Raw genomic sequence first — 12,512 nt, 5'->3', positions numbered from 1 at the left:
AGGCGGCTCAATTGACAGGGAACCTCTCTCCCCATCAGAGGTCCCCAGGATCGAATCCTGGTGAATCCTAGAGGAGAAAGACGAGAAGAGAAGACATAAAGAGAAATAGATACAGTAGATCACACGGTGAACGGACATAGACGGCAAAACCAGCAGGTGGGGGGGAGGGAGAGGGAGGGAGAGGAAAATAAAAAAACGAGAACAGACACCGCAACCAGACGACGCAACCAGCTGTGACTCAAGCGGTTGGGCACCCGCCTCCCACACGGGAGGTCCCGGGTTCAGATCCCGGTGCCTCCTAAGGAAGACGAGCAGACGCACGAAAGTAGCCGTCTCGGGGGGGGGGGGGGCCAGGGGAAGACAAAACTTTTAAAAAAGAGAATATGGAAGGAAGGAAGGAGGGAGGGAGGAGGTCAATTGCTCCTGGCCCAAGGAACAGCATTCGCGAAGGCTGGAGGTGGGCGGGAGGGACCCGGTGGAGGGCGTGGGTGGCCGGGCCGACCCTTCTCCCCTGCGGCCCCCGCACGCCCTCACCCGTGCCCGCTTTGTTGCAGAGAAGAGCACGCTGTACGCCGAGCTCCTGGCCCGGCTCCTGGCCCTGGCCGCCCCTCTCCCGCCGCTGGTGGCGCAGCTGTGCCAGCAGGCCCAGGGCTGGTTCCGGACGTGCCCGCACCCCGTGCTTGTGCCCCTGGCCGGCTTCCTCCCACCCCCCGGGGGGCCCCTGCGGGCGACCCTCACCGGCTGCCACAAAGGTGAGCTCCCCCCCGCCACCCCCAGCCTTGCGGAATTCCCGCCTGGCCCCGCTTCCCTGGGCACAGCAGGGGGCTCCTTGGGGGCTCCCCCTCTGCGGGTGGGGGCGCCCCGGGCGTGCTCTGGGGGCTGCCCGCGCTGCCTCGGGGCCCCCCCCCCCCGCCTGCCCTGCGGGGACCGCGGACTCTGAGAGTCGGTACCTGCCAAGGAGCCCAGGGCCAAGCTCGTAGCGGCGCCGGCGCAGGTTCCAGCAGCCCCCAGCGCGGCCTAGCGGGCTCCGGGAGCCAGCACCCCAGAGGGGCTGGGGGACGTGCGACCCCCTCCCGGCCCCTCCCCAAAGCACCAGAATGTCAGGGGGAGGAGAGGATTTGGTCCTCTCCATCCATTTGTCCTCTGTCCATCCATCCTTCTTTCCATTCATCCATCTACCCATCCATGCGTCGATCCATCTTCTATCCTACCAGCCGTCTCTCCAGCCATTCACCCTTCCTCCCTTCCATCCACTCACCTACCCACCCACTGTCCTTCTTTCCATCCATCCATCCATACATCTATCCTACCACCCTTCTTTCCATCCAGTCACCCTTCCTTCTTTCCTTCCTTCCTTCCTTTCTTCCTTCCATCCATCCACTCACCTAGCCACCCACCCATCTACCCACCCATTTTCCTTCTTTCCATCCACCCATCTATCCATCCATCCATCTATCCATTATCACTCCTTCCACCCATCTTTCCATCCATTCTTCCTTCCTTCCTTCCCTCCTTCCTTCCTTCCATCCACTCACCTATCCACCCACCCATCTACCCATCCCCTTTCCTTCGTTCCATCCATCCATCCATTCATCCATCCACCCATTCATCTATCCTACCACCCATCTTTCCATCCATTCACCCTTCCTTTCTTCCATCCATCCACTCACCTAGCCACCCACCCATCTACTCACCCATTTTCCTTCTTTCCATCCATCCATCCATCCATCTATCCTACCACCCATCTTTCCATTCATTCACCCTTCCTTCCTTCCTTCTTTTCCTCCTTCCTTCCTTCCTTCCTTCCTTCCTTCCTTCCTTCCTTCCTTCCTTCCTTCCTTCCTTCCTCCCTCTCTTCCTTCCATCCACTCACCTATCCACCCACCCCTCTACCTATCCACTTTCCTTCTTTCCATCCATCATCCATCTATCCTACCACCCATCTTTCCATCCATTCACTCTTCCTTCCTTCTTTCCTTCCTTCCTTCCATCCATTCACCTATCCACCCACCCATCTACCCATCCCCTTTCCTTCTTTCCATCCATCCACCCATCCATCTATCCTACCACCCATCTTTCCATCCATTCACCCTTCCTTCCTTCTTTCCTTCCTTCCTTCCATCCATTCACCTATCCACCCACCCATCTACCCATCCCCTTTCCTTCTTTCCATCCATCCACCCATCCATCTATCCTACCACCCATCTTTCCATCCATTCACCCTTCCTTCTTTCCTTCCTTCCTTCCATCCATTCACCTATCCACCCACCCATCTACCCATCCCCTTTCCTTCTTTCCATCCATCCGCCCATCCATCTATCCTACCACCCATCTTTCCATCCATTCACCCTTCCTTCCTTCTTTCCTTCCTTCCTTCCATCCATCCACTCACCTAGCCACCCACCCATCTACCCACCCATTTTCCTTCTTTCCATCCATCCATCTATCCGACCACCCATCTTTCCATCCATTCACACTTCCTTCCTTCTTTCCTTCCTTTCTTCCTTCCTTCCTTCCTTCCTTCCTTCCTTCCTTCCTTCCTTCCTTTATTTCTTCCTTCCATCCATCCACTCACCTAGCCACCCACCCATCTACCCACCCATTTTCCTTCTTTCCATCCATCCATCCATCTCTCCTTCCACCCATCTTTCCATCCATTCATCCTTCCTTCCTACCTTCCTTCCTTTCTTCCTTCCTTCCTTCTATCCACCCACTATCACCCACCCATCTGTCCACTCACACTTCCATCCATCCATCCGTCCATCCATCCATCCATCCATCCATCCTACATTTCCCTTCCTTCCTTCCACTCATCCTTCCATCCATCTACCCACCCACCCATCCACCCACCTATATATCCATCTATCTATCCATCCAACCGCCCAACCATCTACCCTTCCTTCTTTCCCTCTTTCCTTCCTTCCTTCCACCCATCACCCATCTATTCACCCATCCACTCATTTATCCTTTTGACCCACTCATCGCCCATCTTCCATCCATCCACCCCTCTATCCACATGCTTCATCCTTCCATCTCCCCCTCTGGCCATCTTTCATTCACTCCCCTACCCCTCAGCTCATCCATGCACTCACCCACCCACCCATCTAAGCTCCTATCCAATCCCTCACCCACTCATTCATCCAGCCCTCCAGCCATCCCCTTACCCACCCATCCACCTCCAGCCACCCTTTATCTGCCCACCCCAGCCTCTCACATTAATTGTGACACCAACAAATGCAGTTAGCTGGGGGTCCAAATGTCAGAGTTATTGCAGTTCAGGCTCTCTGTGCCATAGGACCTGGCAGGGAAAGCTGGATTCCCAGACACGTTGCTTTCAAATGGAAATTCTCCCTTCCTTGTTGGGATTCATCTGATCAGAAACTCTAAGCACAATGCATTAAAGAATTTATTTAGAGATAGAATGTTGTGGTGAGAAGGATTCTGGGACTAAATCTGGTGAATGGGAAAGACTATATGGCATCTCCGGGGTATCCAGGACTCAAGATTGTTCAATCTCGTTGCTCTGCCATTTTCAATGTGAGGCTTCCATTTAATGGCCCAAAATGGCAGCTGAGGCTCTTACCATCATGACGACATTCCAGCCGGTGGGAAGCAGGGAAGGGGAAGTGGATAGGAATCCCTTTCCCTTAAGGGCATGACCTAGAAGCAAAACTTATGTTTATGCCCCTATCTCATTGGCCAGAACCCAGTCATTGGGCCATTCCGCACTGCAAGGGCACCTGGGAAATATGGTTTTGCCTGGGAAGCCATGAACTCAGCTAAAGGATGTGGGTTCTGTTATTACTAAAGAAGAACGACAGAGAGGCTATGGGTGGGACACTTCCTCCCTTTTGTTGCCCATGGCAGACATCACCAATCAATGCCAGCACAGATAGTGCTGAGAAAGCGGATCACCTGGTGCTGGCATTGATTGGTGATGTCTGCCATGGGCAACAAAAAGGGGAAGTGACGCAGAGGAGTTCTCTTTCATCCATGGGGTAGGGAGGCTTAGTTTTGTGTTTCTGACCCTCCATGGTTTTCCACAAAGGTCAGACTCAAAGAGAAGTCACAACAGACCCTTCATTCTCAGCCAATGCCATTCCAGATCTGAGTCTTATCCAACCGGGGCAAAGCTTCCCAATGCTGGCTCTGCCAGCTTTTGGGGCTTGGCTCCCTCTTGGATGTGGGGGGCCGCCCCGGGCACGACAGGGGATTGAGATCTGGATCCCAGGGGCACCCTCATCCCTGGTTGAAACCGCTGGAGACATGTATCACCAAACTGCACGCTGTCCCTCTTCCTTTTTTTTTTTTTAAGATTTATTTATTTATTTTTAATTCCTCCCCTCTCCCCCGGTTGTCTGTTCTCTGTGTCCATTTGCTGCATCTTGTTTCTTTGTCCGCTTCTGTTGTCGTCAGCGGCACGGGAAGTGTGGGCGGCACCATTCCTGGGCAGGCTGCACTTTCTTTGGCACTGGGCGGCTCTCCTTACGGGTGCACTCCTTGCGTGTGGGGCTGCCCTATGCGGGGACACCCCCGTGTGGCAGGGCACTCCTTGTGCACATCAGCACTGCGCATGGGCCAGCTCCACACGGGTCAAGGAGGCCCGGGGCTTGAACCACGGACCTCCCATGTGGTAGACAGACGCCCTAACCACTGGGCCAAGTCCGTTTCCCCCTCTTCCTTCTTAAGTCCACATCAGCCTCACAGCTCAGAGTTTGAATCTGGCAGCTGATCACTCCAGCTTCAAAATCCGGGCTCTGCTCTGTTAGGAAGTGGGACCAAACCTGTCTGTGCCTCGGTGTCCTTCTCTGGGAAGTGGGGGCTCCCTAGAGGAGCGTGACGGAAATCTCTGACGCAGGAGCTGACGCCACACTCTTGTCTCTGCGTGGGTGCAGGCATCACCGCCATGGCATGGAGCCTGGAAGAGGAGCTGCTGGTGATTGGCAGCCACGATGGCATCATAGTGGTGTGGGACATGAAAGAGCACCAGGCGATCCACTTTCTCAGCGGACATACAGGTGAGGTCCGGGGAGTGGGGCGCGTGACCAACGTCCTGGTGCTCCCCAGGCCCCCTCTGCCACAGAGTCACTCCTCTGGATTGAAACTCTGGTCTCGGCTCCTGTAACGGTCAGCTCTAGCTGCATAACAAACATCCCCCCAACACAATAGCTCCAAACAACTGCCGTTCCTTTGGGTTGGTCAAGAGCTGCAGCCCCTGTTGCAATCCGTCTACCTCTGCAGAGTCCCATCCCAGGCATGGCTCATCCATTCAAGCAATTATTGAGTACCTACTGTGTACCAGGCCCTGTTGTGCGGGGACCGAAGACAGACCAGGGAAAGAATGAGGGTGAGGAGGATGAAGCTCTCTTGCCTTGAGCACATTTAAGGGGTCACCCCCCCAAAATTTTTTACTTAAAAAAAAATCAAAACACGTACGATGAACGGAAATCTCTAAAATAAAAGCAGCATCTGTAGCAGGGCCGTGCTACGCCACACTGGGGCCAGAGGCTAAAGGAGAACATCAGTCATTTGCCGCACCCGTAAATTTTGCGCCCGAGGTGAGTGCCTCACTTGTCTCACCCTGGTCACAGCCCCGTATCAGACTGACATATCTGGGCACATGAAATAAACATGTAGTTACGAATTGGGATACATGTGATCTGGAAAACTGGGTCTGGTAAATGTCAAAACCTGGGGGCTAGCGGATGTGGCTCAACAGATAGAGCATCCGCCTACCACATGGGAGGTCCGCGGTTCAAACCCCGGGCCTCCTGACCCGTGTGGAGCTGGCCCAGGCGCAGTGCTGATGTACGCAAGGAGTGCCCTGCACACAGGGGTGTCCCCCGCATAGGGGGGCCCCATGCACAAGGAGTGCGCCCCGTAAGGAGAGCCGCCCAGCGCAAAAGAAAGCACAGCCTGCCCAGGAATGGTGCCGCACACACGGAGAGCTGACACAGCAAGATGACGCAACAAAGAGAGACACAGATTCCAGGTGCCACTGATAAGGATAGAAGCTGTCACAGAAGAACACACAAAGAATGGACACAGAGAGCAGACAACTGAGGGGGGAGGGGGGAAGAAATAAATAAATAAATCTTTAAACATTATAAATATGAAGATTTGCTGGTTCCTAGTGATGTGATTTATAAGAGCCAAATATTGGCGCCACGCAAATGTCCATTGACTGGTCAACATGTTAACAAGTCAATGGATGGTCCATCGAGACAATGGAATATTACTGAACCGTGAAAAAGAACGAACTATTGCTATCAATGTGGATAGACTTCAAACACTAATGCCAAGTGAATGAAGCCATAAGCAAAAGCCCACATTTTCCTTGATTCCATTTCTAGGAAATATCCAAAAAAAAGGAAAACTTTAGAGACTAGAAAGCAGATCAGTGGTTGCCAGGCATTAGGGGTGAGAGTGGAGTTTGGCTAGAGAACTTTTTGGGGTAGCGGGAATTTTGTAAAATTGGACCTTGATGATGGTTGTGCAACTTGATGCGTTTACTAAAAACCATTGATGTGTACTTTCAAAAAGGGGGAGCTTTACAGCATGTAAATCCAATCTCAATAAAGTTGTTAAAAATCAGATTTAGTGGAAACAAAAGAATGTGGCAAGGAGGTTAAGTAAAAAATATAAAATGCTGTGCATAACTTGATGGCAATAACATAACTTTTTTTTTTAGCGATTTATTATATTTCTTTTCCCCCCAGTTGTCTGCTCTCTGTGTCCATTCGCTGTGTGTTCTTCTGTGACCACTCTATCCTTATCAGCAGCACCAGGAATTTGTATTTCTTTCTGTTGCGTCATCTCGTTGCGTCAGCTCTCCGTGTGTGCGGCGCCATTCCTGGGCAGGCTGCACTTTCTTTCGCGCTGGGTGGCTCTCCTTAAGGGGTGCACCCCTTGCACGTGGGGCTCCCCTACGCGGGGGACACCCCTGCGTGGCAGGGCACTCCTTGCGCGCATCAGCACTGCGCATGGGCCAGCTCCACACGGGTCAAGGAGGCCCGGGGTTTGAACCGCGGACCTCCCGTGTGGTAGACGGACGCCCTATCCATTGGGCCAAGTTCACTTCCCAGATGCATCTACTTTTAGTTTCTGTCAAAACCAGATTATGCCATTTTATGTCCCAGAGCTGCAGCTGCCTCTTGCCATGGGGTGATATACTGTGAGGGCTGAAGGCTCAGGCTCTGGGTTCGAATCCCGGCTCCACTATTTATTAACCAGTGGTCTCGCTCAAGTCACTGTCCCTGGCTGTGCCTCAGTTTCCACACTTGTACAAGGTGATAATAATAGCTCGTGGATTTGGTATGCATTTGGGTTAATGGAGTTTAGTGCATGTTAGACGCTGCCAGCCCTGCTGGCACTTTGAAACCTTCAGGCAGTATTAGCTCTTAGGTACGAATAATTATTATAACGGTCAGTTCCATTTGTTTGTGCATCCATCTTACTATTTGTAATGCCTGCATAGGCGTCTTTGCATGTGTTGTATCAGTTCTCCTTTCGTAGACATTTGTTGGGTGCATTTTTTTTTTTTAGTCGATACAAACAACAGTGCAATTAAAATCCTTCTGCATCTTCGCAAACTTAGGCTGTTATTTCTGTAAAACACATTCCTAGAAGTAGGATTTCTGGGTCAAGTTATAATGCCTGCTTTTCCTTTTTCCCCTTTTCCCTGACTTTTTATTTTGTAACAGACTCGCAAGAAGTTGCGTAGCGAGCGGATGGAGCTCAAGCGGTTGAGCGCCTGCTTCCCATGTACGAGGTCCTGGGTTCGATCCCCAAGACCTCCTAAAAAAAAAGAAGTTGCAAAACTAGTACAGGAAGGTCCGATGCACCTTTTATCCTGCTCTCCCCAAATGGTATCATGTTATACAACTATAGTACATGTCAAAACCAGAAAATTGAACATTTTAATTTTTAATCAATATTTCCAAATTACCTTTAAAAAGTTATATCTAGACTGCCATAAGCAAGGTATAAGTCATTACCTTCTACCTTTGGCAGCACTTAGCAATTTTTTAAAACTTTGCCAATATGATGGGTGATAATGGCATATTGGTACTTTATTTTGCATCTTTGTGCTTAAAAATTGAGTCGAGCATCATTTTAAAATGCTTATTGTTCCTCCTGTACAGTTTCTGAAAATTTCCTGTTTATATTCTTTGTGTAATTTTGAGTAGGTTATTTGCATTTTTCTTGCTTAATTGTAACAACTTTTTGTTTATGAAGGAGAGCCTCCATTTGTCGGTTACATGTTGCAAATCTTTTCTTCCAATCTCTGTGTGCCTTTCAACTACATTTTATCTTCCTGAAGTTTACATTTTCGTATAATCAGAGTAGTCAGTTTTTCCTCTTTGTATCTGCCAGGTTTCATGTTTTGCTTAGAAACGCTCTTTCCAAGAGTATAAAACCTTTCCTAGTTTTTCTAGAATTTTTCATATGTCTATCATTTCATTTCATTTCATTTCATTTCATTTCATTTCATTTCATTTCATTTCATTTCATTTCATGTGAGGTACTAGTAATTGAACCCAAACCTTGTACATTGGAAGCAGGTGCTCAACCACTGAGCTACCCAATAAAAGTTGTTGTTTGTTTGCTTTTTAGGAGGTACTGGGGATTGAACCCAGGACCTCATACATGGGAAGCAGGTGCTCAACCACTGAGCTACATTCGCTCACCTATTTATTCATTTTATCCCCCTCCGCCCCGAGATGGTTCCCTCGTCTGTCTGCTCATTGTCTACTCGCTGTGTCTGTTCATTGTCTCTGCTCATTTTCTGCTCATTGTCTCCTCATCTTCTTTAGGAGGCACCAGGAACCAAACCTGGGGCCTCCCGTGCGGGAGGCAGGTGCCCAACTGCTTGAGTCACAGCCGCTTCCCTGTTCATTAATTTTAAACACTCAGCAGGTGCTGAACTTTCATAAACGTTAATGATCTCTGTTGACTACCGACTCAACGTCTAAGGCAATTGATTCAATCCCAACCACTTGTGGCATTTTTAATTTGGCTTTGCCACATACTGTTATTGGTTTTATTTTTTAATTGAATACGTGGAATTTGACCGCCCTTTCTTAGGGAAACTACGATGTTTCCAAGATGCCAGGAATTCTGGTAGCTGGAAGGTCAAAAATGTTCCCACCTAATAATTTGACCCGTTGTAGGAGAGGTGAGGTGCGTGAAAGTGTTTGCAGAAGGGACGCTCGCCGTCTCCTCCTCAAGGGACCGCACGCTGCGCTTGTGGAGCTTACGCACTGGCCAGGAGAAGTTCACCATTTGGGATGGAGGCTCAAGAGACCCCCCTGAGCCACGGTTCTGCAGCCTTCACGTGGACGAAACGAGCAAGGTCGTGTATTCGGCATCTGACTCAAAGGTAACTCTGCCCCGTTGGTAAATAAAAGACAAAGTAGGCTGATAAGAAGGGCCTCCTTTTTAGGAAGAGTGGAAATAGGGGTACACAGCCACTGGAGAGGGGGCTGTAAGAGGTTTCAGACTTCACAGTTGGATTAGATGATTTTAACAATTCTTTCTGACGTTAAGATTTGAAACTTTGTATCTTTTCTAATACAGTCCTTTAGAGCTACTAATTTCCCTCTAGGTACTGCTCTACCTGCACCCCACAAATTTTTATTGATTATTTTTGTTTCCATGCAGTTAAAAACACTCTCGAATTTCCCTTTTGGTTTCTTCTTTGAGCCGTGGATTTATGTAGAAGTGTGGAGGGCTACCTGATAGCTTTCTGTGATCCCCTTTCCCAATTTAATTCCATCTGTGTGGTTTGATTCGAATCCTTTAAAAAGTATTAGGAATTGTTTCAAGGCCAAAAATATAGTTTCTGCCCCTGGTGCACCTGAAAACAATGTCTATTTCATTTGTTAGTGTTTGCCGTCAGTCATTACCCCTATGATTTGATAGTTTTGTGAGTAGAGAGACACGTGAGAGCATGGTGAGTGAGAACCTGTAACTAAAGTCAAGAAAAAAATTGTATTTAAGTCTCAGTTGAGCTCCTTATGAGTTGAGTGGCCTCATACATTTTCACAGGCCATTTTAATTCTCTGAGTGTCAATTTCTTCTCTGCCTCATCAGATAATGCCTGCAAATAATTGGTAGCTACTAATTCGTATTTCTATTATATTGTGATTAGCAATGCTGTTAGTTTAAAACCTGTGCTGAAAAATAGACTGGAAAAAAAGATAAAATGAAATAAAATAAAACAAAAACCTGTGCTGTTCAATATGAGCATCACCAGCAGTGGGGCTACTGAACATTTCAAATGTGGCTGCTTCAAATTGCTGTGAGCTGTCAGTGTACAATACACACTGGATGTTTCAGATTTAGCATGATAAAAATAATATAGAATATCTCAATAATTTTTATACCAATTCCATATTGAAATGATAACATTTGGGATACACTGGGTTAAAAAAAAAAACTATTGATTTCAACTGTTTCTTTTAATTTTCTATTTTCTCAATGGTTTCTTTTTATCTTCCTTAAGGCAGCTTATAGAAAATTTAAACTAGCACATGCTTGCGTTTCTGCACCGTACCGTTATGGTACAGTGAAGGCTTGAATATGAGAGAGGAGTGGATTGATTTCAAAGTTAAGGATTAAAATTTATCTTTGTAAGCAGCAAAAAATTGGGACCTGCGGTAAAATGTAAAGAAATAGTTCCAGATTTGATCACTGTTAGCTTTGATATGATTTTACTTCGTGGGATGTGTATGTAAATAAAGCAAAACTGGTATAAAACTATATATGCAGTTTTTTTAAACAAACCATCTTTATTGATACATATTAATAAAGCATATAATTCATCCAATGATATTTGGTATAATCACATAGTTGTGCATTCATCACTTCAATCGTTATTTAGAGCATTTTCATGATTTTATAATAATAATAAACAAAGAACTGATAAACAAGAAAATTCTTCACCTCTCAGTCTCTCTCTGATTCCCCTGCTGTACATAGCTGCTGTTTCTGGCTATTCTTACACAATTACTGATATATCTATTAAGCGGTTTTATTGAGATACGTTCACATACCACGTGATTACATGCAGCTTTATAAAGCAATTTTTCTCACTAATATATCATGAGCATTTTCCCATAACCTTAAAGAGTCTTCAAAAATAGCATGCTTAGGATTTCATAAGATTCCATTGCATGGCTCTACCATAGTTTATTTCTTTAAAGTAACTTTATGTCAGAGTCAAAAAAAAAAAAAAAACTGAAAAAGGCAGCTCAGCTGTGATGGAAGGATTATTGCTAAAACGTTCTGTCCAGGCACTTTTATCTCACCTAATTCCAACTGCTAACTCAATTATTCCTCTAGTGTTCAGAAAGACACACAGATGAGTTCAATGACAATCATCCTTATTAATGGAAAAAAGATGAAGAAAAGAAAATTAATCATATTTATATTTCACAAAACCAAACCCCATATTCCTTTTTACATTTAACTTTAATAGAGCATCAACTTTCCTTTTGCTGCAAAAACATTACAATGTTGTTGTTAACTACAGACTACAAATTACACTAGTTGTATTTTCCCCATGTTTCCCATGTATATTTCCATCATAGTCTATTTAACCAATCCCTTTTTGTTGGACATATAGGTTGCTTCCAGTTCTTTGCTTTTTCAAATAACGAGGGAAGCTTCCTTATATATACATATTCGTGTGTATCTCTCCTTATTTCTTTCGTGTAAACCTCAGAATTAAAACGAATGGGCAAATATTTTATTTCAATGTCACTGTGAATAAAACTATATTTTTATGGGCTTAAACATGAAGCTGCTATACTCAATAGTCACTTGTAATAAACATATATTTTGATGCATGTGGCACTGCCAACATTTCCCCCCTAATTTTAAAACTATTTTGAAATAATTTTAGATTTACGGAAAAGTTATAAGATAGGACATAATTTCCATATATCCTTCATCAAGGGTCTATCTGTCAAAAATAAGTCATTACATTGATAATTACAATCAACTAAACCACAGATGTTATTCAATTTTATCGATTTTTCCACAAATCTCCTTTTTATGTTACAAGATTCAATGCTGGATACCACTATTTTTTTTAAAGATTTATTTCTCGCCACCCCCTCGTTGTTTGCACCCACTGTGTCTGCTTGTTGTGTGCCGGTCTTCTTTTTAGGAGGCACTGGGACCTGAACGCAGGACTCCCGACGTGAGAGGGAGGCGCCTAATTGCCTGAGCCACCTTTGCTCCCTGCTTTGTTGTGTCTCTTGTTGCGTCAGCTTGTTGCACCCACCCATCATGTCAGCTCGCCATCTTGCTCATCTTCTTTAGGAGGCACCAGGAACCGAACATGGGACCTCTCACATGGTAGGCGGGAGCTCAATCGCTGGAGCCACATCCGCTTCCCAACTTTTACAATCTTTTTTTTTTTGAGGTATTGGAGCCAGATTTGAACTCAGGACCTCGTGTGTGGGAAGCCGGCACTCAGCCACCGAGCCACATCTGCTTCCCTC

At 46.7% G+C, this 12,512-nt stretch overlaps 1 protein-coding gene across 1 annotated transcript in view; it reads left to right on the top strand.

Annotated features, from left to right (window-relative positions):
* Positions 1-12,512, top strand: part of NWD1 (NACHT and WD repeat domain containing 1) — a 77,853-nt gene that overhangs the window by 44,696 nt on the left and 20,645 nt on the right. The window contains exons 10-12 of the mRNA XM_058292628.2: positions 555-752; positions 4,896-5,018; positions 9,174-9,382. Coding sequence (XP_058148611.1) covers positions 555-752; positions 4,896-5,018; positions 9,174-9,382 — 530 coding nt within the window. The remainder of the gene's footprint in view (positions 1-554; positions 753-4,895; positions 5,019-9,173; positions 9,383-12,512) is intronic.

This window comes from Dasypus novemcinctus, unplaced genomic scaffold (assembly GCF_030445035.2).
Source record: "Dasypus novemcinctus isolate mDasNov1 unplaced genomic scaffold, mDasNov1.1.hap2 scaffold_174, whole genome shotgun sequence".
Taxonomy (NCBI): domain Eukaryota; kingdom Metazoa; phylum Chordata; class Mammalia; order Cingulata; family Dasypodidae; genus Dasypus; species Dasypus novemcinctus.
The sequence above is the reverse complement of the archived record's forward strand: the minus strand, read 5'-3'. Positions and strand labels throughout refer to the sequence as shown.